Source organism: Notamacropus eugenii, chromosome 4 (assembly GCF_028372415.1).
Source record: "Notamacropus eugenii isolate mMacEug1 chromosome 4, mMacEug1.pri_v2, whole genome shotgun sequence".
Lineage (NCBI taxonomy): Eukaryota > Metazoa > Chordata > Mammalia > Diprotodontia > Macropodidae > Notamacropus > Notamacropus eugenii.
In genome coordinates, this window is record NC_092875.1 from 11,492,515 (window position 1) to 11,519,882 (window position 27,368).

General features: G+C 48.1%; 1 protein-coding gene and 1 long non-coding RNA gene across 7 annotated transcripts in view; one reads left to right on the forward strand and one right to left on the reverse strand.

Moving 5' to 3' along the window:
• Nucleotides 1-27,368, forward strand: part of GNB1L (G protein subunit beta 1 like) — a 186,264-nt gene that overhangs the window by 126,543 nt on the left and 32,353 nt on the right. For 2 of the 4 annotated variants that reach the window (XM_072599790.1, XM_072599791.1), the window contains 2 exons: nt 8,355-8,570; nt 25,162-26,498. In XM_072599790.1, coding sequence (XP_072455891.1) covers nt 8,355-8,570; nt 25,162-25,428 — 483 coding nt within the window. In that variant the 3' untranslated portion in view covers nt 25,429-26,498. Of the gene's footprint in view, nt 1-8,354; nt 8,571-25,161; nt 26,499-27,368 lie in introns of those variants that run through there. The other 2 variants (XM_072599792.1, XM_072599793.1) reach the window with 1 other exon arrangement.
• The window catches only part of LOC140498963 (uncharacterized), a 46,354-nt gene continuing 33,838 nt past the window's right edge, over nt 14,853-27,368 (reverse strand). The window contains exons 2-4 of one of the 3 annotated variants that reach the window (XR_011965227.1): nt 23,729-23,898; nt 19,316-19,417; nt 14,853-15,221 (exon numbers count right to left, since the gene is read on the reverse strand). This is a non-coding gene — a long non-coding RNA (uncharacterized lncRNA). Of the gene's footprint in view, nt 15,222-15,281; nt 19,418-23,728; nt 23,899-27,368 lie in introns of those variants that run through there. The other 2 variants (XR_011965228.1, XR_011965226.1) reach the window with 2 other exon arrangements.

Consider the following 27,368-nt stretch of genomic DNA (forward strand, 5'->3'; position numbering starts at 1 on the left):
ACTCAGGCCTTCTGGTTAGTTTAGGTATCTTCAGAGCCTCAGTTTTGCACACGCTTTGCCAAGCTTAATAATAAGGAAAGTGTTCTTTCTTATCCTAATAACAGTAGTTCACATCTACAAAATAGGCTTCTTCTCACACCCACATTATTAAAGGTGGGGCCAAGAACCCTGGAACCTCAGAGGGTACGAGCCCCCTTTACTCTATCACTAAGAAATAGCCATCTATCTTTTCCTTACATCCCCTCAGTTACAGGATGCCCGGTAGTCTGTGCCCATGTGGGATGGCTCCCATTCTTTTTTGAAATTCCTTTTTATTTCAAACTGAATTCCGTTCTCTCAAAGCTCCTCCCAGAATCTCTCCTCTGCACAGCTGCCTCCCAGTATTTCATCTCTGCCTGTACAAGTGAAATGTCTTCAGATCCATTAGCAAACGCCGCTGGGGCACGGGTCTGCATTTGGCCCCTGGAGCTTGGGCTTGTGCTGCCAGTGGCTGTGGTCAGCAGGACAGTCTCCTCCTCCACTTGGTGCAGCTCAGGCCTCTTGGATCTGTGATGCTCACATCACTCTCCAGAATCCTGCGGAGCTCCCGGTCAGCCAAAGGCCTGAAGATGTTTGAGCCAGGTCTCCCCACTCCCGTTAGGATTTTCCTTACTGAGTCTCATCTTGTTAGAGTTACTCCTCATTCAAACCTCTCAGCATATTTTTGGATCACAGCTCTGCCATTGATCCAGAGAATTAACTGTCTTAGTGCTTGCCTTCAGCCAAGTCTTCAATAATGATAGAGTATAAAGTAGGGCCCAGGAGAGAAAGAGCCCTGTGGCATACCACTAGAGACCTCACTCCAGCTCTGGAGTGTGACTGTTCAGCTAGTTCTGAAGCTACAGAACTGGACCAGCATGCAATCCATGTCTTTCCATCTCAGCCACGGAAATGTCATGAGATTGCCTTGGGCAGAATGGCAAAGACACCTCATGGGAACAAGGCAAGGCGGAGGCCTAGAATTCCACAGCAAGTATCTCATCTATAGACTTAATGGTCTGCTCCAACCCTCCTGCCTGACTGGAGCTGGCCCTGGAGGCCCCCCACCTCCTTCCCCTCCCCCAGCCCTGCTCCTGAGCTGGGGAACGTCTCACAAGCCTGCAGGCTGGGTGCTTGGCAGTCTCTTCCTATCCAGCCTCAGCTGAGCTCACTGCAGACAGCCTGCTCCTTCAGTTCCTGTGAGCCGATTCCCAAACTCACTCCCTAGAGAAGCCGTGACAGACCTTGTCTTCCCTCCACAAGCCTCTCACGACTTCCCCTCCACTCGTCTGCCAGCTGAAGGCCTTGCCTCTTACTTTCCTGGGAGCAGTGAGGCCATTTAATGAGTGGAAGCTCTCTTCTCCCATTCTCTGCTGAAGAATCCTGTGACATTCTCCCCCACTCTTCTCCTTCCCCCCATCTCTGATGAACAGAGACCCTTCTCCATGCCAAGGCCAAGCCCTCTGCTTATCTGCCTGGTCCCATTCTCATCTTCTCAATCATTTCTTCTCTCTCTCACACACACTCCCTCTCTGTCTGTCTCTCTGTCTCTCTGTGTTGTCTGTCTCTTTCTGTCTCTGTCTCATGTTCCAGACTCTCCCCGATTCCTCCTACTCCCTTCAAAAATGGCCAAGCCTCCATCATTTTTAAAAAACCCTTGCTGGGTACTACTGCCACCACCTCATGCCAATGTATCCTGTATCTTTCTTCCCTTTCTTGGCCAAGCTCTTTGATAAAGCTGCCTTGATACACTAGCTGCCTCCACTTCCTTCCCTCTCACCAACCCCTTCACCCTTTGCAGTAGAACCCCAGGGTGTGAGCTGGATTGGTGGATCCCTGAGGGCAGGACCAGGGCCTGGGTCTGTGCCTTGGTAGATTTAACAGTGGCCTCCAAGGGTCCTCCAAAACAAGCTATTCTTTTCCCTGCTCGCGGTCAGGAGAGCCCAGGCTTCCTTTCTGTCCAATCCATTGAGGAGTGTGACAACCTCAACTGGACTAGGGGTTGTACCCCTCAGCCTAAGGGTTAGAAGGAGGTGCTAAGAATGTTAAGAACCCAGGATCCCTTGTCTTTGGTTCCTGTTGGGGGTGGAGTGTATCTGACAGCCAAACCCTCCTTTCACCCTGCTTTTGCCAAAGGAGAACTCTATACCCTGGGCTGACTGGGCTACCCTGTCCACCAGTATTTTTCCATCACTGCCTCTGGAAGAAAAATCAACCAAAGAATGCTGTTATAGTTCTTGTGTGGCAAAGCAAATCGTATGGGGCACCAGTATCAGACATGTAAGGGTGATCATTCACCTGCTTCTTTCAGTTGCCCCACTGAAGAGGACCCTGGCAAAAGCCTGAGGCAACTGGGCAGAACCTTCGAGGTTCAAAGTGCTGCTCTCAGTCCTTGTGCCCTGGCCAGTCTTTGGGCTCCTCACCTCAAGCATCTCCATCACCATGGTGGGGATCATTGCCCCCCAATCCCGGTTAGTAGAGTTGGTTGGCAGGCCTCCAGATGAGGATCCATTCAGGAAGGTGGATGTCATCAGGAACCAGACAAATTGGCTTCTCTAGCAAGGAGGAGTGAGTTTGCATGTAGATGGAGTATGTCCTTTTCTTGGCAAAATGCAGACCCACTGCCCTTGCTCCAGAACTCCCCTCCCCTTTCCAGAAAGGATTCACCTTCATTGGTCTTCCCCCTCTGCCACCTCCATTGTCCCTCAGCCATGAACATGAGCACTGTCATTGTGGATGGGCAGAAATGGTTCCTGACAAGACTTGACCACACTTTTTCTCCTTCTAAAGGACCCCCAACAACAATAAAGCAGTCTGCTATGTCACTGGCTTCAGAAGGGAGCCATGGTGGAGGAAGTCAGGCCATTGGAGGTTTGTGGCACATCAGCACCTTTGGCTGCTTCAGCAGCCTCATGACTGGAAGAAATGTGTCATTGATCTCAGTGTCTAAAAGCCAGGTCCTGAGTGATGGTGAGAAAGCAGTTCTGTCTCCCCCAAATGTATGTGTATATGTACGTTTGAAGGCTCAGGATGCAGGCTAATGAGAGTCTCACCTCCTTGGGGCAACAGTTCCATGATTTGAAGTTTGTTCATTCATACTTCACCTGCAGAGAAAGTTGTAAATTGCATAAGCAGATAAAAATTCAGCCAGAACTGTATGGAAAATGGATCTACATTGTTAAAGGCTGCTGATTTAGCCAACAGGACAAATCACACTTCCTCCAGTTGATACTGAGCCAGAGGAGAGAAGTTGGCTCAAAAAAGCATCCCCTTGTCTGAAAAAGCAACCTGCTCCTAAGACTCCCAGACTGTATTACTGTGGATCCCATGAAGTCTTTTCCATCTCAAGAGCCAGGCTGTCTTCATCATGGACTAGAGAAGGGGTGAAGATCATTTCTTTCTCTGTGAAGCTCAGCTACCAAAATTAGGATGATTGAGATGAAAATTACTGGATCACTCTTAAAATAGTATTGACTTACAGTTTCAGTGGACCTTACCCTCCAGGTTTTGAAAGAAGAATTAAGACTTACCTGGTCAGAAAGTACAAGCTACAAAGACAGGTTAGAAAAACTAAAGACCTAGAAGAGACTGAGCAGACTTCAAGTTTGTACAGGATTCAGTATTCAAGGAAAGTAGCAGCAGTTGCTAAAATCACGGGATCCAAGCGCCAGACATGGAAGGACCTCAGAGGCTGCCTTGCTATTTCATGGAGTGAATGACTTCACCTGCTGGAAAAGTTTCTCCTTCAAGAAGCTGGTTAGCTACATGCAAGGAAAACCACGGTACCTGAGAACTTCAGCAACACAGTGACAAATGAGGTGCTGAGACAAATCTAATTTGGCGCGGATGGCGGCCTTGGTAGGCCAGCAAAGAACTGGGTTATGCCATCAAAGGAGGCCGAGATTTGAAGAGTTTTCCTTCAAAGAAACTTGCTGTTATATATTAATATTTTTACTCATATATGTAAAGGTCCCCTGTGACCAAGTCTCAGAGGGAAGGATTAGGAATCTTGGCTGCATAAATGTTAGAGAACTGTGTGGATCATTGATAACTACCGAATTCACAATAATTCTGGAGTTCTCTCTTTTTGTTTGCCATCATATATATATATATATATATATATATATATATATATATATATATGTATGTATATGTATATGTATATATATTCATCATATATAGATATAAAGGAAAGCACAACCAACATTCCTACGAGGGGATAATGGTACATGGGTTGCTACCAGGACATTCTCTTTGGCAAGATATCTACCTTTGTCCTCTCCGTTGCTGTGGGTCTTAGATCTTCTAACACAGAAGAATCACCCACAAACAGTTGTGGAAGCTCATTAAACCACCACTTTGACCACCATCTTCCCTCAGACCCTGATAGACAGCCTAGGACCCAAAGCCCAAGAACCTTTGGAATAGCCATGCTTCCAAACCAGCCCTCTGCCAATGCCAAGGAGATGCCACCTGGACCTGCTTCTACAGGGGCTGCAGCTACCTCTCCTGAAGACCCAGAAAAGAAAGTTCTCATCACCCAAGTCTTTGGCCAACATCAGAAACTGCTATGACTTTATCAGTGAAACATTATTCGAGAAGAGACCCAATTTCTCCTTTGTTGCTACTTACTCAGAACCAATGGCATCTTTCCCTCCCACCTGCAGCTGAAGCCTCCCTCCTTGAGGGCAGAGCCTGGGTGATTTTTCTATTGAATCAGACTTTATCCATCAACAAGAACTTATCCACTGTCCTTTATCTAGCCCTGTCCCAGGCATTGAGGGTCCAAGTCCAAGGCAAAACTGGCAACTTGCTTGTAAAGAGTTTATATTCTAAACAAGATAATGATCCCCAGTAGAAAAATACACACCACACCCCCCCCTGCATGTGGAAAGAACAGATCCAAAGAGGTGCAAACAACTGGGCTCCCTGCTCCGTTTGGGAGTTGTGAGGAAAAGTTGCAAGATAGTGCCTCTGCTGCATCGTAGAGAAGAGAGGGATTCTGGGAAGTACAGGTGAAGAGGGAGAGAATCGAGACTTGGGGGACAGAGAGATGGTGTGTGTATGCATGTGTGTGATTGTGTGTGTGTGCATAAGTGTGTGTATGTGCGTGCGAGTGTGTGCATGTCTCAGTGTGTGTGCATTATGTATATATGCATGTGTGTACATGTGTGTGTGTGTGCATGTATGTGTATAACAGAGAGAAGGCCAGGGGGTGGGGGAGTGGGATGTCATGTCCAGTGAAGGCACTCTGACACCTTCAGCTTTTGGTAAGATACGGCATTCCCCAAGAGATGCTTCATTACTCTTTGTTCAGACTATATATAAAAAGTCAATTGTCCTTTAAAGAAGAGTCTACTGTGACCAGTTGTCATTGTTGCCATGTGGTTTCCTATGGGGGCTTTTTCATCCTGTCCTGAGGAGCAGATATTGGATGGTTTTCTTTATTGAATCTCCCCCCCGCTCCAGTGCCTAGCACTGTGCTAAACTCAATGAAGCCTTGACTGCCCTTATTCATGGACCATAATGCGCTAGTTACCAAGCATCTCTGGTGTTCTGGTTCTGATCTTGGTTTGGCCATTTAATCATTCTAGACCTTGCACACATCACCCAGTGTCTCTGAGCACAAAATGGAAATGATCAGACCTGCACTATCCACCTCATTGTACTGTGAAATCCAAGGAAGCAAGCAGATAGAACCACATGGTGATGTTCAAGTATAACATGATTTAAGTGATTATTCTTACTTCTGTTACTCATGGTACAAAGCCAGCCACTTAGTGTGCTACCTGTCTTCAGGGTACTTACAGTCTAAGCCTACCACCATGAATAGTGCCATGCAGCCAAGTACAGATGTGAGTGTGCCTAATGTGGGTCCTCTACTGATGGCCTTGGGGAGCCTGGCTCCTCCCAGGTTGTGGTAGAGGAGTTCAGGCTTCTGGCAGGTTCTAGGGAAGGCTCAGATTCCTGCTGTGCCCACCCTTGGCCCAGATAGATACAGAGAAGCTTATGTCCCCAAGGCTTCCCTGACTGCCTCGCTGGGGTCTGGAGCTAACTGCAAGTTAGCATAGCCTGGGCCCAGCCCCTAGGTCAGACTCCCAGGATGGGGCCAGTGGTAGAGCATGGCTCCTAACCAGAGACTCACTGAGACTTTGCACTCCAGCCTAGAGGACTGTGAGCTGTGTGTGCAGAGGGAGGGTCCCCACTGGTCTGATGGCATTCTGGGAGTATTGGAATAAGGCTCAACAGAGGCATGAAGCCATGCGGGGGGAGCGCCTACCTTCAGGGTGCTCCCAGTCTTTCCCAGACAGACAGTAATCCCAACCTGCACTTCAGTGACCCTTCTGTTTCCCACAGCTTTTCTACTTCTCCCTCTTTGGCCAGTGAGGACACAGGCTCAGCCAGGGTTAGGGGCGGAGGGTGACTTGGGTAACTCATATTTGGAACGTTACAGATGACGAAGAATCAGCCCACATTGGGAGGCGTTATGGATTCAATATACCTGTTTAAATGGGGCAGGACTGGGGATGGAGACAGGTTTCTACTTTCTTTTGATCATTCCCTTCCCCTCTTTGCTGTGCCCAAGCATCCAGTCCTAATATGAAGAGCAAAGCAGTCTTTTTTAACTTGGTCAGCTGTGGATAGAAAACAGCGATCCAGGATCAGGCTTTAGAGGGAGCTACATGCCTTTGTCCTGACATTTCCCCCCTGCCCCCAAACCATTGCTGACCCTGAACGGGGAACATCTCACCAAATCTTGCCCTTCTCCTGCTTTACTCCCAAAAGTTGGGGCCAGGCTGGGGTCGAGAGCCATGCCATGGACATTGGGCATTCAGAAGAAACCCTGGGTGATGGGAAATCACTCCTTCTGTAAAACCCTGAACAGACCTCTTAAAATCAAGCCCAGTATGGGCAGCTCCTATACTGGGAAACAAGAGGTACATCAGAAGGCGTCTTTTGGGTTGGGGTCCATCCCCCCTGGGTTTTCTCCATGCCCAGAGCTGGTTTTCCCTGGTCATAGTCTCCTCCCGTGACCAGTCACTAAGGGCAGGCTCATCACTCTTTTTGCCAGGGGAATGATGAATATTTTCCTCTGTGTGACATGTAATCCAGTAACGTTCTTCTTGTGGAGTTATTTCAGAGGCTTAAATAAATTAGGTGTCTGCCCAGGGTGCCGAGCCCTCTGACCTGTGACCTCATTAATCAAAATTGCTAGAGATTGGCTGCAGCAGGATTCCAAACCAGTTAACTCTTGGGGAACGAAGCCATTTCTTTGGGAGGGGGAAGGGGATTTCAGCAGGGAGGCTGACGAAGCCCAGAAATTTCATTTTTCACCAGGGTAAAGCTGGCAACTTTCCTCAGCCAGCGAGATTAAACAGGTAAGCAAGTGGAGCAGCGAGATAAATGGGATTCTAAAGACTGAGAAAAAAAAGAGAGGGCAGAAAAATACCGCAGTGGCTAGGAGGGGGGGGGCACGGAGTCCCCACCAGATGTGGAAGTTACGGGTTGGGGGGGGGTTGTATCAGCAGGAAAATCTGAGAGTTGACAGTGACTCTCAGGAATGTGAAAGTACTGGACAAATTCTTAAAACTGGGGGTAGAGAATCGAGGAGGAACTTGGGAAGGGGAAGGGAGCCCCCTACTCAGTGTCTCTCTGTCCATCTAGGTTCGGACATTCATAATTACTGGCCGCATGTTTACCTTGAGATCCTTGAGTGCAGGGATGGTCTTTGTATATGCTGAATATGGCCCATAGTAGGTGCTTCCTAGGCACTTGTTCATTGGCATCAATCCTTACTTTCTTTATCTGTAAAAGGGGGTCATTCTTCTACAACTGGGCCTCCCAGGGCTATGTGTGAAGAAAGCTGAATTGAAATGGGAGTCATCTAGCTGGAACTGCTCATTGAGAATCTGAGTGATCCTGCAGGGTAAGGCCCCTTCCTGAGGGCCTGCTGGGCACATCCTCTAGGTCCCCACCCGTGGGTGCCCTGTGGGCTGGCCTTCTGGCTGTCCAGATCTGGCAAATGGTCCTAGCTTTAATTCCTGCCTGTTAGATCACTCATTAGTACAGTTTGGGAGTTTTCAGGATTCTGAGGCTGAGCAAAACAGTAAGAACAGCATTCTTCAGACATAGTAAGCATTCCAGGATCCAAATGACAGGATTCTGAAGTGAGAGAAGTCCTTTGAGATCATCTGACGCCCTGGGCCACAGTGTGGTGCGGGCATGGTCTCCAGGTCAGGTGGGCTGGCTCTGGGCCTCTCCTGGCCCTGAGGGTCACACAGCCGCTGCATCTTGGAGGGAGGAAGGAGAAGTGACTGACTCTCATTTCCCCACAGCCTGCCTCCAGCTCTGGTCCACTCCTCCTGACTGGTTATGAGGACGGCTCCATCATCCTGTGGAACGTCTCTGAGAGGAGAATGCTAAGCCGGCTTTCTTGCCACAAGGAGCCAGTCATGAGCCTTGACTTTGACTCTGGAAGAGCCAAAGGAGTGTCAGGCTCATCAGAGAAGGTGCTGTGCGTCTGGAGCCTGGATGAGCAGCAGAACTTGAAGGTCAGGAGCCTTGGGCCCCGTGTCATTTATCCCGCTTTGCACTAACAGTCTGATAGGCTGAAAAAATATTTAGCCATGGAGAGGAGTTGTTGCAGGCCCCTGGCTAATTAATCACAGGGCACTGGTGATACAAAAGGACATGTCTGTAGTGTCTGGAGCAGGATTGGGAGGGGGGGGCGGGTAGTTTTTCCCCCTAAACTGTTCACATGGTTTGGATTTTTCTCAGGCCATGTCCCATCTGTCTAAAAAAAGGGCACGTAAATGAGCAACCTTCCAGTGCTTTTCAAAACACTTGAGAGACAGTGAGAGAATTTGTTTGAGCAGTAACATACTGGCTTGTTGGTGGAGGAAAACAAACAGAATGGAAAAAGTTCAGGCACTGAGCATTGGCCTGAGTCATCTGGAATAAATCCAGCAGGAGTATTTGGGTCATGGCCGATGGAGAGGGGAGGGTTGGTCACTAGCCTTACGGGAAACACTTGGCTAGTGGAAATACTTGGGTAGTGGGGATACCAGACAGCTCTGTGTCCTTTCTGGAAAGAACCCGAAGGATTTCTGCCTTTGTTGTGGAAAGTCTTTCTAAAATAGCAGCATGAATAGGCTTTCCTAGGGAAAGGACCAGAATCTGTTTGTGAGGACTTTCCAGGACCATTAGTGAGTATTTGGAAGCTCCATCCAGTGGCTGTTGAAGCCTGAAGTTGGAGCCAGAGGAGGATGAGCTTAACGTGTGCAGACCCCAGAATGTCTTCTTGAGCTCATTCCCTGGTAGAAGAAGCCTCTTTCTTCTAAAAATAGAAGGTCAGAGGGAGGCCCAGTTGTTGGGGTTCCAGCTGGCCAGTGAAGGTTTCAGTATAGTATGTATCTATATCTATAGTATATATGATGGCGCCTTTTTCCAGCCTGCTCCTCACACATCCCCACCGTGTTAAGCTCAGGTTGGGGCAGTTAGGAGAGTGAGAATAAGTGATCCCAAGACCTCAGGCTGGACTCAGCGTCAGAAAGCTTAGGTCAGAACTCTAGCTCTTTGCGTTGACCTTGAGCCAGTCATTCCTGCTTCCTCAGACTCAGACCCCTTCTCTCTAAAAGGAAGGGGTTGCATTTGTCCAAGTCCCCTCCTAGCTCTTGAGTCCTGTGGGTGATCTGAGGGTCTTCCATCCCTGTGGCAGAAGGATTTCCATCCTGCCTTGGGGAAGTGTGTCTGGAAGCACCTTCATACCCAACCTAAGTCAGAGAGAAGCCAGAATGGAACTCTGATGCTGGCCCACAACAGAAAAAAGAACCCTCTTCACGTCCTCTGTGAAGAGTAGTCTTATTTTGGAGGCCCCTAGTGAGAGGAGGCTGCCTGCTTCCTGAGTACTTAGGGATCCCATAAGAAGTGCACTAGATGAAAAATCACTTGGGCAGAAAGACTCTGCCCTCACTTAAACAGCCGATACCAATGTGAATGTGACGTCATCCTGAGTGGCTCCCAGCAGAATAGAGAGGCCAAGCCCTGATCTTGGTTTGTCCCATTTGTGTTTACAAGCATCTCCTTGTCTCAGAAGCCCCCTGTTCTGCACCAGACTGTTCCCAGACTGGGACTCCTGGGACTCCTTCCTTCTATCTTGCAGCAACCCTCCAGCCCGTTCATGTGTTTCTTCTGTTAGAAAAGGCTGTAGGGGGGACCCATAGAATGGAAGGGAGATTCCCCCAGATTGTTGGTCATCTTTCTTCTCAGACAGAGGCTTTCCTGAACCTTCTTCACAGAAGCTGAGGAGTCCTGTGTCCTTATGTCCTTAGGGACAAGAGACAGCACAGTGAGAGCACTCTTGGCTTCTGCTTTGCCCTGTCCATCCGTCCTTCCATCCATCCAGCCTGCCTTCCATCCAGCCTGTGGGCAGGGGGAGGTGGAGGCGCAGGCTTAAGGGGTTCTGCAGGCTATGAGAAAGGTGGGGAGAGGAGGAACCATTGCCAGGGTTGGGAGACCCTTCATTTGGCTGAGATTTCAGGGTCTACTGCCACAGAGCTTATATGTCTGTAGTGTAAGCAAGGATAACTTTCCCTGTTTTTGTGAGGGAAACAGGCTCGGGGAAGGGTCAAACAACTGGTAATTGGAGGAGCATCTTCCACTCTGGTCACCTGCAGGGCAGGGTGCCACAGGGCAGAGAAGGAGGTGGGCAGGGAGGCCTTTAGACTAGGTAAGTCTTGAGCTGGACCTAGGCATGACCTTGGCAGGACTCAAGAGAAATAAAGAAGATGGTGGAGGAGAGATGAGGGTAGGGAAGGAAAGAGTGAACAGAGGCTCAGAGGAGAGAAGAGATGTGCTCAGGAGAGGGAAAGGAAGGGAACAAGCACTTATTAAGCACCTACTGTGTGCCAGGCATTGTAACAGCAAGGACTCGGCATCCACAGGAGGCCTGCTGCACAGGTTCTTAGATTTGCTTTTCTGAAGAGAAAACAGCTTTTGAGGGGTCAGCAATCACTTTAATCAAGCACATAGATCATTCACTTAGTTCAGGAGACAAAGCACCCTGAACTTCAGAGAAAATACAAGCAGAAATAAAGACGAACAGACAGGGCTCCCAGCTGTCTGACCATAAGCAATGCATGCATCACAGATCAACAGACAGATCCAACTGTCTGATCATCACATACATTGTTACCAGAGGGAGATGCACCGACATCTGGGTTTTCAAAGCCGGGGGCTCCTTAGCAGCTGCCCAGAGTCTCCTCTGGTCAAGCAAACACTTCCAGTGAGTGAGCCACAAAATGAAACCTCCCCTCCAAGTCTTGCAGTTCTCAGAGCTGAGGGCAGGACCCTTTGACCCAATGCCTCAATAGAAATGAACAAAAGGGATTGAAGCCTATTCATGGGAGGGGAAGGGAAGGTCTTTAATTCTTCCCCCCACCCACCATGAACCTTGCACCAGGCCTCAGAAGCACTTTGTACATATTGTCTCATGTAATCCAACAGTACCTTGGCTAAACTAGAACAGTGGGATCCTAGAATTCAGAGCTAGAAGCCTATAACATCACCAAGGCCAACCCTCTTGTTTTACAGGTGAAGAAACTGAGGCCCGAGAGGCCTGGGCCTTGGCCAATGGGGTACACGGCAGAGCGGGGATCTTTGGATGATAAGCTCTTCCTTGTGCCTAAGACACTGAGACTCCCCACACCTGTAGGCAATAAGGAAACCCCTGGGGCTGGACTGGCCCTCCAGATGGTGGTGATGGTAGTGATAGAAGCTCTGAGGGTTATAAAGCAGTTTCTTCACAAACACCCTGAGGCAAAAGGAGAGTAGAGCTTTCCCTATGGTAAGGATGAGGAAATCGAGACCAGAGGAGGAAGATGCTTTGCTTAATTGCACAGGGCCTGAGATTCAAACACAGATCTCCTGCCTCCAGATCCTGAGCTCTGCCCACACATGACTGCACTTTCCCTGTCACGACTCCAGCAGACTAGTCTCACCTCCTCTGCACCTGCCTCGCGTGTTCCTCCCTCCTGGCCTTTGATTGTGCAGATACCCCCACCTGGAAGCCTTTTGCTAGCCTCTGAAGCCTAGTACAAGGCACCCCCCTGGAAGACTTCCCTAAAATCTGGTGTCTGACCCCCACTGCCTGCCTGAGATGCTCCCCCCAGAGTTAGCAGATCCCTAATTGTTAAATCTGGTGACTCCTCCTCAGCCCTTTCCTGACTCTCTACAGCCAGCCAGGCTGGTGACCTCTACTCCCTCCTGGCAGCCCCTCCTCCCTTGGCTTTTGTAATGTTGCTTTCATGTGGGGTATTGTGGTGTAGTGGGTAGAGCTTTGGACTTGGAATCAGGGTGGCCTGGAGTCACATCCTTAATCACAGCTGTGTTAGTATGGTGACCCTGGTCAAGTCACTTCATTGCCATTTGCCTCAGTTTCCTTGCCTGGGGATAAAGATAACATCTATCTCCAGAGTTATAGTGAGGGTCCAATGAGATCATCCTTTTAAAGCACTGAGCATGGTGCCTGGCATAATATGGCCTATCTGAACGTCATGTGTTATCATTATCTTCAGCTCGCCGCCCCACACTCATCAGCAAGCCTGGCTGTGGCCAGTTCCTCCTGCTCAGACCCTCCTCTTCTGCTGTCCTCAGCCCAGCTGCCAAACCACGTGTCCTTCCCCTGCCCGAGGGTCCTGGCTCTCCATGGACTCCGGATGGCACAGAGTCATTTACACCTGCCCCCTTGCTGTGCTCCAGTCCACTTGGGGCTCCCTGGTTCCAGCTCTTGCCCTCGGGGTTATCCCCCATGTCTGGAATGTGCCTCTCCCCTCAAGGTTGCAGAATCACAGAGTCCCAGTTGGAATCCTCATTGTCACACTCCAGCTTCCCATAAGTCCCCATTCGTGTGTCCCCTTTTATGGGAAGCCCTTGATGATCCCCGCCATGGTTCCTGTTTTTCCCCTCCTTCAGTTATTGCAGAAACACACATGTGAATGGGAGAGGCAGGGGCCCCGTGGTGAGGGAGCTGACCTCAGAGATGTGGGTTTGAGTCCCACCTTTGGTGTAGGCTGCCTGAGTCACCTTGGAGGCATCTCAGTCTCTCAGGATCCCAGCCAATTCTCCAAGACTGGAAACTGCAGAGGCAGAAGTGGCTTTCCTCACTAGGAGCTTCCTCCTGGGTCCATCTTTGGGGGTTTTGATTCTCATGTGTACCTGTTTCATAGCCCTGGGAGACTAGAAGCTTCCTCAGGGCAGGCAGTGCTTTCTATTTTATCTTTACCATTCTGGTGTCCATCATGATGCCTGGTACATAATGAACATGGAGTAAAGGCTCCCTTCCAGTACACAGTAAGCCTGGCATGTAATAGGCACCGCATACATGTTTAATGCCTGGCACCTAGTAAGCACTGCATACGTGTTTAGTGTCTGGCACCTAGTAGTCACCGTATACACGTTTGGTGCCCGGCGCCTGGTAGGCACCGTATACACGTTTGGTGCCCGGCGCCTGGTAGGCACCGTATACACGTTTGGTGCCCGGCGCCTGGTAGGCACCGTATACGTGTTTGGTGCCCGGCGCCTGGTAGGCACCGTATACGTGTTTGGTGCCCGGTGCCTGGTAGGCACTGTATACTTGTTACCATTAATATTATTGTTGTTAATGTAGAGTAGGTGCCATATACATGTTAGCCACCATTATCATCATTATTCTGGTGTCACTGAAGGAGCCTTTGCTTTGAAGTGCATGGAGCTGAGTTTGAGTCCCAGCCTGGCTCTATGCTGCTGACTCAGTGCCTGCCCTTTTTTCTCATCTCAAAGGAAGGGCCTCCAAGGTCCTTCCAGGTCTAAGCCCTGTGACCACAGAGGAGCTGGGCATTGAGGTTGAAGGCTGCTTCTTAAATGAGAGTATCTTCCCCGTGCCCAGCCACATCCCACTGGTCTTCATTGTCCCCAAACAGCACCAGAAAGCGCCGCTGCTCCTCCCCCCACCCCTTGCTCAGGCTTGCTCTGGTTTTCTCTTTTGCATCGGCTTGAAGTAAGGACCAACAGCTGCTCGAACTTAACCCTTAAATTTATAGCGTGCATCCTAGTGCAGAGCTAAAGTTCTAATGTATTAATGAACTTAAAAGTCAAAACAGCAGGGCAAAGGCAGAGTCTGCCAAGGGGAGCTCCTCAGAGAAATGTGTGTGGACGGCCTCGTGAGGGGCCTCTCCCATCATTGGGGAACATTAAAGGGGAAAGGCGGCTTTCAAGGGAGTGTAGCCCCCCCCCCCCCATCAGCAGGCGCTGGGGCTGCCTCCTCTGCGCCAGGTTTAGTCAAAGGAGCCCAAATAAGAGAAATTAGGAAAGTCAATCCTGTGCATCTTAACTCAGTGTCAGGCTGGAAGCCCACCTCTGAGGGAGTGAATGTCTGTGTTTTAAGGATGGAGGAAGGTCCAGGCCTTTGGGGAAGGAGCGTCCATTGGCCAACTTTGCCTTGGTGTTGTTTCTTGACCAGGGCAGCCCCCTGAGCTAGTCTCTCTACTGCTGTGTCTTGGGCAAGCAAAGAAGCTGGACCCAAGATTAAAGAGGGGACTAGAACAGGCCACGTCCCCTGGGAGAAACTGCACAGCTTAGTGATGCTGAAACGTGTGCAGCTGGAAGTGCCCAGCTTTTTAAATAGCGTTTTTCTTCAGATGATTTGTTGTGGCTGAAAAATATGGAATGACCCCCCAGTCATCAGCAGATCTACAAAGTAACCCTCTGGTAGCTTGATCAGTCCAGCACTAAACAAGGACATTGATTTAGGTCGGATTGTCATCCTACCCAGGAGGAATTCACATTTTTCTAATTATTTAGGTCCATCTTTATTTCTGAAAAGTGACTTATAGTTATATTTATCTGTTATGTGTATCTTGGTAGGTAGAGTCCCAAGGATTTAAGTCCTTTATTCGAAGATTTATTCATTCTGTAATTATTTGAAATCTTATTTCCAATTGCCTCTTTTCCTGCTGGATTTTATTGATACTACATGGAAAGGCTGACGACTTGTGCAGATTTCTTTAAGAGCCTGCAGGTTGGCTGAAGTTACCATTGCCTTCATTTTTAGCTGAGTTCTCAAGGTTCTGTACATGCGTCTCCTTATCGCCAGCATCATCCGCTGTGCTGGTGCTGTTCCCTCTGCTTCTTTTCATTTCTTGTTGCTCTAATAGACATTTCTAGGACTAAGTCAAATAGAAATGGTGACAATGAACATCTTTGTTTCGCCTCTGACTTAGTGGGACAGGATTTCTGTTGTTCAGTTGATACTGGAGCAGTTTGCCATTTCCTTCTCCAGCTCATTTTACAGATGAGGAAACTGAAACAGACAGGGTTAAGGGACCTGCCCAGGCTCACAAAGCAAGTGAAGTAATTAGAAGTAATTAGTAATTGGAAGTAATTAGATTTAGATCAACATCTTCACACCTTATACCAAGATGAGTCCAAATGGATACATGAGCTAGACATAAAAGGTAACATCATAAATAAATTAGAAAAACATTAAAAAAATTACCTATTATAGCTATAGATAGAAAAGAAAGGATCACAAAAGAAAAACTGGATAATTTTTATTTAGTGATAAAACAATAATAATATAATAATAAAATTAAGAATTCTACGCAAGCATATCCAAGAAAATGAACATTACAAGAGAAACCTTAACCAAAAAGAGTCTTTGTGGTAATTGTCTCTGAAGGTCTCCTTTCTGAGATGTAGAGGGAACTGATTCCAGTTTACATGAACAAGAGCCATTTCCCAACTGAGTCTAAGAATACGAACAGGTAGTTTCCAAGAGAGAATTCCAAACCCAAACTGTCTCTAGCCATGTAGAGAAATGTAAATTAAAGCAATTCCGAGGTTTCACTTCCTACCCATCGTATTGGCTGTTGTTATTCTTGGTCCTTTCTGTGACATCAGGGAGGGGACGCCATGACATACAAGTGAGTTGGATTGAAGTGAGGCAGAGCTGTGCAAAGGCACCAGCCTCACTTTCTCCTCCAGAGCCATCTGGGGCCAGTGGCAAAGATGACAAAAAAGAAAAATGACAAATGTTGGAGGGACTGTGGAAAACCGCCTGGTAACTTGGTGGTGGAACTGCTCATTGGTACAAACATTCTGGAAAGCAAATTACAAGGAACTATATTCAAAAAGTTACTAAATGGTTCATGCCTTTCAGCTCAGCTGTACCGCTGCCGGGTCTGCCTCTACCCAGAAAAGGTCAAGGAGCAAAAACACAGAGAGTGGAAACTAAAGAGATGCACATCAGTCAGGGAATGACTGAACAGACTGGGGAACAGGAATGTAATGAGTGCTATTGTGCCATAAGAAATGAGGAAATAAATTGTTTTAGGGAGGTCTGGAAAACTTTTACTAATTGATGCAGAATGAAATAAGGAGACCCAAAAAGATAATTTATACTGTAGCATCAACATTATAGAAGTGAACAGTTTTGAAGACATTTATGAACTAATAAAGATGGGAGCAGAGCCAGAACCAAGCGATGTGGTAACAGCCCTGAAGATAAACAGCTTTAAAGGCCATCAGAACTACGGTCAGCAATGACCATCCACTATGCCAGAAGACTTACTGCCCACATCCCAACGGAAAAGGGATGGATTCCGTCTCCAGAACGAGCTATGTATTTTTTTTTGTCATGGCCAATGAGGAAGTTTGTTTTGCTGCACTGTGGATATTTATTACGAGGAATTTGCTTTTCTTTATTTCCGTAGTGGGGTGGGAGAGAAGGAAAATAGGTTTTTGTGACCTAGACATCATCAAGGACAGACAACCGGAAAACAAGCTAAACCGACTGATCATGCAGCCAAGAGAAGGATGACAAAGAACCACAGACAAACCGCAGGGAATTTGTGTGAACTGATGCAGAGTCAGAGAAGCAGAACCACAAGAGCAGTACCTGTGGTGACTACAACAGTGTAAAAGAAAACTGAATTCTGAGCAGCTGGAAAGTCAGCAATGACCCTAAGGTACAGAGTTACCCATTGTCTCTCCTCAACAGACACTGGGGCATTTGTTGTTTACTTAACTCTTGTTGTAAGGGAGTGTTAATTTTTGAAGGAAAGGAGATTATTTCTATAAATAACCATGATGGAAAAACAAAAGAAAATGGAACTTAATTTTTTAAATAGTGAAGAAAAACATGAACTATGTCACCAGTATCCATGAAACAGTAAAAGAATCAAAGGAAGGTCTCTAGCATGTTTCATGGCTCTACTGTAGAAAGGATTTGGCCGTGAATCACAGAGTGAGGAGGTGTGAGGGGGCTGCTATCTGCCCTGATGGAGGGAAGAAGAGATCATGGATGTCTTCTGCTGAGCTCTAACCACGCAGGACTACGGACAGGGCTTTTTGGGGTCCCTAGAGTTCCTGCAAGGATCAACTTTGACCCGTCTCATGGGGCCTCTCACAGGGACCACTCATCCCTGAATGTCTTTATAAGATAACACAAGAAGAAATAAGCCCCCGCCTCTCCAAGGAAGAGAAGCAGTCAAAGGCACAGATGATTTTTTTTCCGTTTTCTACGAGTGCGCTGGTAAATCCAAACCAGATGGGTCGTTCTCATTACTGTACATTCCGAGTACCTGAGGTAATGCTTGGGTCTGAAAGCCACTTGGTGACCCCTTCCCCTCCATTCTAGGTTGGCCTCCCTGGACAGGAGCTCCAAAGTGATAATAGCCCCCTCTCCTTTCACCTCCGAGCCCTCCTTGGATTCCCAGGTGTAGACACCATCATGCTGAAAGCTGCTGCCTCTTTATTCGGATGTGGGCAAACTGAGGCATCATCACGGCCTGAGCTGCTGCTGCGGTTGGACAGCGAACCCCCCATGAGCAGCTTTTCAACAGCATTTTGCTTTCGAAGGAAAAGAAAGCTGAGATGGGGGAACAGCTTACAATCAAGTACAGGTGGTGACCAGACCCCAATCCTTCTCCTTCCGTACTTGTGGCAATGCTCAAAAGCCTTAAATAACGTTCAGATTTATATTCATCTAGATTTGTAGGTTCTCCAGCAATCCTGAGGCCTTCCCCCACCCAGCCTGGTCAGCCTACATCGGGGGCTGTTGTCCAAACCCTGCCGCTGGCCCCGGGTGACCTCTATGAACTTCACCATCTCTTACTGTAAACCAGGAGTAACATGCTCTACCTTCCTTGTTTGTAACAGACCCAAGATGGTTAGCTTAAAAATAAATAGATGAATAAGTAATCAAGCTTCGCAGAGAAAGAAGGAGTGCTCCTAGTCCAAAGGGGAGCTGCCACAAGCTGGGGTGCCCAGCATACCGGGAGGCCAGAAGCTAATAGCCTCCATTTTACAGGGGATTGGAGGCCATGGAGACACCAGATGAAGGAGGTAGTATTTGCTTTCATAGAATCACAGAATTTAAAGGGACCTTTGAGTCCAAATCATTCCTGAGAAAGAATTCCCTCCAATTCCCACATCCTAGCAAACCAAGGGTCCTAGAATAGGCCTTCCAGTGCTTGCAGGCAGTGCTCAACTATCTTCTCCAGAGTAAGTAAACTTCCCAGTGCTTGTGACCCATTCTTCGATGGCCTAGTCTCAGGACCTTTTACTGCCCTATTAACCACCTCTAGAGGCTTTCTGATTCCCCAGTACCTTCCTGGAATGTCATGCCCAGGATTGAAGCCAGCACAGTGATGTGGTCTGACCTTCCAGCCTCTCGTAATACATGCTGAGACTCAGAAGCTCTCTGGACAGCTCTGGATTTGGCATGCACCAGAACCCAGGCTCATCCTCTTCATCAGTCAGCTGCCTGGGAGTGCCTCCCTTATCTTGACTTAGGACTGACCTTTATTAGGCCAAATATGAGATTTCTAGTTATCTCTACCAGCTGCCAGCATCACCAAGGTGCCCCAGGCTCCTGCCTCACCAGGCTGTTTTTGGATCCTGGAGTGGCTGCACACTGTGTTAGTTCCCTCCTGGTGTGGTATTGTCTGTGCACAGGAGGAGTGCACCATCCAAGCTGTGAAGAAAAATGTCCAGCTGTGGCTTTTGCATCCTTAATAGAGAGTGCTCCCCCTCTCCAAACTAAACCCTGGACCCTCTTCTGGCTCCAGTCCTCTTCCTTCTCCCAGAAACAGGAGAAAGCTCTCAACACTGTTTTCAAGGAATTCATTAATTAACAATGTTTATGGAGCGCTTCCTCCCCGCCAGGCACAGTAGGTATGAATGAAAAGCAAGACTGTCTTGTCCATCCCTGGGATGGTCAGAAGGCCTGGCCCTGGGCCCATCCCCAGCACTGACTCACTGTCTGCCTTGGGCCACCGGGCCAGTCACTTCCCTCCCTGTGTCTGCACGTCTTCTTCTGTAAAATGGGGACAGCACTTGCCTTCCCTCGCTCAGATTAACCCTGTTGGGAAGAACAGAGAAGAACTTGTCACCTTGAGCAGCAGGATGGAGCCTGTCCACGTGGGATCAGCCTAAAGTCAACGTGATATCATGGTTCTTCCCCTGCTTCCTTGAAGTGTTGGAAGAAAGGGAGGAGGACCTCTCAGACTTGGGTGGTCATCCCCCTCGAGTGAACCCAGATAAACCCATCTGGGGCCAGGATCTGCCTCTCCATTGATGGATCACAGATTTGGATGACTGAATCCATGCCATTTTCATTGGATGTGTGGGTACCCTCAGCCCACATTGATTCTAGGCATTCTGGGGGTGGGGAAGGATCCTGGTCCTCTGGGAATGCTGGGCCTGCTTTAGAGACAGGAAGAATCCAAGGAGACAGCCATCAGGCCGCATGGCCCAGTATCTAGAGAGTTCTGAAGTGGAACCAGGAGACTCATCAGTCGCAAGTGCTCATCAGGCACCAGTGACATTCTGAGCACTGCTGATTCACAGGAGAGCACAAACTCCCTTTCTCGTTTGGAAAGACCCTGGCTATTTCTGCCTACATAATCTCTGGTCAGACCCTCATCATCTCCAACCTAGATTGTTGCAACAGTCTCCTCTTTGGTCTCCCTGCCTCAGGTCTCCCCCTTCTCCAGTCCATCCCACGCATTTCTGTAAGTGCAGACCTGACCACTCAGTCAACTCCAAAGGCTTCCCACTGCCTCTTGGATCCGATGTAAATTTAACTGTTCAGCTCCTTACAATCAGCCTCTTTGGACATGACTTTCCACCCCACGCTGTGGGATCCAGGCAAAGTGGCCTGCTCTGTGCTCCTTGAACGTAGCACTCCATCTGCGCCCACCTGTGGGCCTTTGCTGCGGCCATCCCCCGTACCTGAAAGCCCCTCTCCTCTCCTCCTCCAAGAGTCCTTCTCTTGAAGAAATGGTTCGAGCGTCATATTCTCTCCAAAGCCTTTCTTTATACCCTAGTACCCTCCTCCCAACCTGCCTTAGGGTTAACTCCTTTGTGTATATGGGTAGCAATTCACTTTATCTAAGCTTATGTGCTTATGTGGGAACTTGCCGCCATTCCCCATGAAAGCGTGATTCACTCTTCTAACCTGTCCTCTGTGCCTAGCACATTGCTTGTACGAAGCTGCTATGTAATAAGTGCTCATTGGCCTGATCGTTGATTGAGAAGTGGGAAGGCCTCAGAACAGGGAATGTCAGGGCTGGGAGGGAGCTCAGAACAGGGAATGTCAGGGATAGGAGGGGCCTTAGAACATAGAAGGTTAAGGCTGGTATTTGTTTTACATGACTATACATATTTGTAACAGATTTAGTTTTTCCTTCTCAACGAGTAAGGGAAGGGGAGATAAGAGGCAAAGGATTCAGAATTGAAAATACAATGGAATTTTTAAAGAAAGTTACTGCTGCAGTGAGGTATGAGATGTAGAGGCCTGCCCTGTGGGATGGTGTGTGAGTGGAGCGACAGGGATGTTTGTGAGGGATGTTGGGAAGGAAGGGATGACAAGGTCTGACCACTGACTGAATATGGGGAGAGTGGGGAGCAGCGTTGGATGTCCTGCACGTCCCCCTTTTGAATTCCTTGCATCTGCTCTGTATCTTGCCAGTAGCTAGATTTTTGCCTGTCTTCTCCTCTATTAGGATACCTGACCCTTTGGAGCAGAGGTGGAGCAGGGGTAGGGGTAGGTTGTTTTCTTTATGCCTTTCTCTGTATCCCCAGTGACTAACATAGAGGAAACACACACACACACACACACACACACACACACACACACACACAATAAATGCTTATTGACTGACCCTGACAATAACAGGGACATTGGGAAGAGAAGGGGGTCTCATTCTAAGGGATCTTAGATGCTGTTTTAAGATTTCTTTTCTTTAAGATGAAGAAACTGAGGCCCAGAGGCAAAGTGATCTTTAGCATTCCAGCAAATCTAAGACAAAGAGAATCCTTTGATGGGATTCCAAAGCTATGTGTATTCACCCAATCCATGGTATGGCTTAAAATTATTCATTTACTGTGGGTTATGAATGTTTTGTTGCAATACCTCCACCATGGCATGCTAGCAACCCAAGGTTACCATTGGTTCTGGAAATGCAGTACTGGCTTCTGGTCAGTGCTCCCAGTCACTGGCGCCCGGTGAGTACCTGTGACTGACGAGTCTCCTGGTTCCACTTCAGAACTCCCAGGTGCTCCCAGGGGAGGGCTTTGAGCATGAGCCCCAAGTAGACTGTGGGGTGGTGGTCTGAGGGACCAGGCTACATGAGGAGAGGGACTAGACAAGGGAGGGGAAGCTCATCCTTGGAAGGTCAGTCACAGCAGCTCAAGAAGCCATCGTCAACCAAGGCATGGCGGGGTTGGAATCTGCCCCAGTGGAGGAGGCACCATGCTGAAAGCTCCCAGCATTGACGTTTTGGGAGTCTTCTGTTCTTTCTGGAAGCCCTAATACCATCCGGCCTCTCATCTGTAATGCCTGGAGGGTAAGACCAAGCGTAGGAAAGTCTTCCCTCAGTGCCCTCGTTACTTAAGATACGTAGTAAAAGCCTCGATGAACATGATGTTGTTAGTAATGACAATGATAAAAAGTTCCCTCACAAGCTCGGTCAGTGGAGACCACCACAGCGGCCAGCAGGATTGACCACAGTCCTGGGCACCGCCAGTCTTCGATGACTGAGCCCAGATTCACCAAGAATTTTTATTGTGTTGTTATACATTTTCCTGAAGATAAACTGACTGTTTCATCCAACCACTTCCAGGTGTGTGGGGCCAGGAACTGCCAAGGGTACCAGCACTTTGTATAATAACACAGTGGCTTCATCTTGGCCTCCCTCTCCATCCAGGGCTCCACATTTCCAAAGCACTTTGCAGGTGTTAATTTGTTAATTCATTTGAGATCCCTGTGAAGTAGGTGGGCATTGTTAGCCCCATTTTTGCAGATTAAGAAACTGAGTGGAGACACTTAATGCCAGACTCGCAGCTTGTCTGTGATAAAGCTAGGATTAGCTCCACCACTCCCTCATTCGCAGCCTGTGCCTTAGGCAGGGCAGACAGGGCAGCTTTCCTTAAGCCCTGCCTAATCACAACAGGCCATGAGAATGGATCCAGGTCTGAAGCCAGTGTGTTGGTCCCAGCGGAACTGGGGGAAACAGGGGAGACAAGTGTTTACATAGTGTCTTCTTGTGCCAGACCTTGTGATAAACCCTCCACCACCAACCCTGAGAGGTAGGTGCCCATAGGACTGGCCATCTTCTGTTATGAAGAAGGTGATGCCTTTGGACTGGGCCCTCACCTGGGGAGGCCCACACCCAGCCCCACCATCAGAACCCCCTTCAAACAGCATCTTTCAGGCTGTGGCAACAGTGAACACCCAGGACTCGGACCAGTCCTTTTTGGCAGCCCTTGTTTTCAGCTCTTCATCAAGTATGGAATTGAGGAAGCTGAATGCCAAGCTCCGGTTTATCTTTGTTCTTTGAAAACCTTATAAGCCACGATGTTTTATGGGCACCCTGTACATGTGACAGTTGCCTCCAATCCCCACACACACTTTTACGTAACTGTTTTGTGTTTAATGTATTGATTTGTTTTTAAATCATTTCCATGTCCTTCGCTTGCCACAGAGTCATCCTTGTAACCAAGAATTGAAAAGAAAGAGAAAAGAATCAAGTCAGGAGACCTGAGGGAGGGTCCGCACCTCTGTGACCCCCTCCCCCATCACGTCTTCCCTCTTCTGGGCACGAGCTTGTCTTTGCAGTGGTTGCTGTGACTACGCAGCACTCAGGCTGGGAGGGTGGCTGTGACTTCCTTTCCTGTTTCTGACCTCATGTGTGATCGCTCCTCTCTCTGCTTTGCCTCCATTTATTTGTCCCTCCATGTTTCTTTGTGTTCTTCCTGCTCATCACTTCTCATGACAACGTTGTTGCTGCTGCTGTGACTTGTGTCCATCCTTCATTCTCAGAGAGGACCGCTGGCATCATGAGGGTGGGGTCCTGGATGTGTGTGAATTAGACTTAAGTGAGACCAAGGAATACTTTGTTGTAAAAAGTGTTGGCCAAGGCCTCAAGAGTCAGTCATAGGCCATATGTTCCAGTCCCACCTCTGACCTCACCACTAGTCGTGTGTGGCTTCCCTGGACATCAGTTTCCTCATCAGTGAGATGGAGGCATGGGAGTGGGTGCATCATCCACTCAATGAGCATCCACTCAGATCAGGTTTGTTCCTAGTTCTCCTCTTCAGATGTTTCCTAGGAAACTGATGTATTTTTTATAACGATCAGCTCACCAGTGGGACCCAAATACAGACTCACCATGTCACAGAATTTGAGGGTTGGAAGGTGCTTCCAAGGACATCTGGGTATTTGCCAAGCAGTACTGTGTGTAATCCTCAATAAGGACTCTCTGTAAGCTCCCAGAGTCCATCATGACATCTCAGGCTTCCCCTCATGGGGTGTCAAGCAGGGGCGTTAGAGAATGTGTCCTAAGCATGAAAAAGGTACAAAAATTAAATGAAGTCTGTGGAAGGAGGAGGGGTGGTTGTTGACTGCTGGGTCAGGGAAGGTGTGATGGAAGAGATGACACCTGAGGTGGCCTTCAAAGTTTGGAGAAATTCGAGGGCAAAAAAAAGGGAAGTAAGATGTTCCCATTATAGGTAAAGTCCAAGCAAAGGCTTAGGGCAGGTGGACTTGTGGAGCCTCCAAGGACAGAAAGCAGACCAATTTGTCTGGGGCACCCTAGAGGGAAGTATGATGAGATAGGTCTAGAAAGATGGATGGGCACTGGGTTGCAGAGGGCTTTCAGGGAGCCAGATCTCGTGTTTGTTCCATGAACAAGACCTTCCATGTCTTGACTCTAACCATTCTCTCTGGCTGTTCCCCAGGCCTGGAATTCTCTTCTCCCTCATCTCTGTCTCTTGGTTTCCATCAAGTCCCACCTAAAATTCCACACCTACAGGAAGCCTTTCCCCACTCCTCTTATTTCTAGTGCCTTCCTTCTGTTAATTATTTCCTATTTATCTTTCACAATGCCTGGCACACAGCAGGCACTTAATAAAATGTTTATTGATTAATTGATTACTCAAGAAGCACAGACAATTTTTTTGAGCAAACAAATTAAAATGACAGTTGTTATTGAATCACATCCATGACCCTGTGGACCACAGCACATCAATGCTCTCCATGGTGATTTCTTGGCAAATACACTGGAGTGGTTTGCCATTTTCTTTTCCAGTGTATTAAGGCAAACAGAGGTTAAGTGACTTGCCCAGAGTCACCCAGCCTAGGAAATGTCTGAAGCCAGATTTGAACTCAGGTCTTCCTGACCCCAGGCCTGACACTGTATGTACTGTGCCACCGAGCTGCCTCTGTGTATAAAAAGAAGATTGGGTTGGAGGGGAAGGAGAAACAGAGTTGGGAAGCCTTGTTGGGAGACTTGGAACAGACCCAGTGAGTGTTAATGGCAGCTACTATTGGGGGTGCTGATGGGAACACAACAAAGTGGGAGAATTCAGGGGATGGATAGGGCCTCATATAGTAACCTCCAGGGGGATGTAATGGTGAAATGGAGTGGAGGAAGGTGTTTTAAAGGTCATACTGCAGACTCCAACAGGATCCTCTTCCCTCTTTCCTCCTCTTCATCCTCCTCTTCCTCTTCCACCTTCTCCTGCCATGCACTCTGGAGAGTGACCAACCTGCTCACTGTGTACATCGCAATGTATTTCTTCCTCTCTGCATTAATTTCATAGGTTTGCAGAACTCAGGAGCTCACCAATCCTGGGATAGCAGACATTGCCATCCGGCCAGATGGGAAGATCCTGGCGACAGCGGGCTGGGATCATCGCATTAGGCTCTTTGGCTGGAAACAGCTGAAGCCACTGGCAGTTTTGGACTACCACAGCGCAGCTGTTCACTGTGTGGCCTTTTCTGATCCTGGACAGTCGAGTGAGCAGCTGCTGGCCGGTGGATCCAAGGACCAGCGCATCAGTGTCTGGTCAGTATATAACCAGACCTGAGAGGAGCCCTTCATGGGCCCTTGCTTAGTTAGTGACTCAACAAGGGCCTCCAAGGGCAGTGATGAACAGGGGCTGGACTTGGCTTGGCAGTGGTTTGTATGAATTCAACCTGGACACACTTACTTTTTCATTTTATAAAATACTTTAGGTCCAGGTGAGGTCCCATAAGACACTCAGCCTGATGGAGAAAGATCTCTTTCCAACTGTGTCTCATTTCCAAGATACATAAGAACCAGATTAAAATTTCTAAGAATAAGAGTCATTCCCCAGTAGATAAATGGTCAGAAAATATGAATGGGCAGTTTGCTAAGAAACTAAGCTATCAGTAGCCATATGAAAGAAATGTTTTAATTAAAGAATTGCAAACTGAAGCAACAGAAAGGTTCTGTTTCACACCCATGAGACTGGTAGGGTTGATGAAGAAAGAAAATAATAGCTGCTGTAGGGGCTGTGGGAAAACAGATGCATTAATGCACTATTGTTGGAGCTATGAATTGGTTCTCCCATTCTGGAAAGCAATTGAGAACTATATCCAAAAGGTTACTAAATGATGAACTCCTTTCACCCAATGATAACCACTATTAGGCCTATACTCTAGAGGGATCAGAAATGGATCCAAATGTATAAAAATATTTGTAGCAGCTCTTTTTGGGGAGGCAAGGAACTGGAAACTGAGTGCCAGGGCTCCTCAGTTGGGTAATAGCCAAACAAGTTGTGATATGTGAATGTAATGGAATGCTATTGTGCTTTAAGAAAAGATGAAGAGCATTTTTGGAGAAAAGCCTGAGAAGACTTGTATGAACTGATGCAGAGGGAAGGGAGCAGAACCAGGGGAACAGTGTATACAGTAACAACAATGTGGTAGTGTCAAGCAGCAGCAGAAAGACCCGGAGACTCTGCTGAAACAGATGCCGCCCACCTCCAAAGAGCTGATGGGCCACAATCAGTGCAGGAATTTGTTTTACTCGACTTAGGATTTCATTTTTCCTACTGGGGCAGGGGAGGTGGGAGGGAGAGGAGATAGATTTTTGTTAAGTGGAAAAAAAAATTAAATTTTACAAAAAAACAAATGTCCTGTGCTAAGTCATGGTTTTTTCTCCTGGTAGAAAAGGCTTTGAGTGCAGCCTTGATTATTCACTTCTAGTCAGGGCCAGACTTGGGTGACAATTCCTTTCAAAAAGCAATGGGGAAGCATTCTGTGACTTGGCAGTAAGTCCCACCTGGGGAATGCCTTCCTTGAGCCTCATTGCTCTCCTTGCTCTGCCCCTGTTCCAGAAGGGCTGGAATCGATGGCAGAGCACTCCTTGTCCAGTATGGTCTCATGTCTGCCGCTCTAAGGAGGGTGACTGTGCTCCCATGGGGAAGTCCAAGAGCAGATGTTTCCATGATGCACAGCTTTCTTTAATAGAGATAACCTTGTGCAGTGAAGACAGTCTGAAGCCCACCCAGCTGCCATTCTCAGCTCTGCTTGGCTTCCTTGAACATTCCTTATTTCCTCACTATAGCGCCTTCTTGTTTGATGCCCCTTCCTAACCCAGAGCAGGCCCTGGGGTCTGCAGGCTATCCCAGGAAACATCCAAGCCCCTGAAAGCCCTAGGAGCTGGCACAGCTTTGAGTAACACCTCCTGTGAGTGTTGGCTTGTGAAGGCCTCAGAGGCATCTCTCCAGAAGATTGACCATCTGCTACCATGACCGGCATCCAGGAGGCTGCTATCTGTACCAGTGGAGGAGGGCCCCATCAATGAAATCATGGTACAGTTTGAGAACTCGAGTCAGGAACCCTGGATTCTAGGCCCTCCCAATGATTTCAAATATATCTGTTCCCTTCAACATTCCCAGCTCTTCCACCTAGTTCTTACCTTTCTAATGTGCTTATATCATCCTCCAACTAAGTCGGAAGCTTTGAGGACAGGGATCATCATGTCTTAACAATGACCATG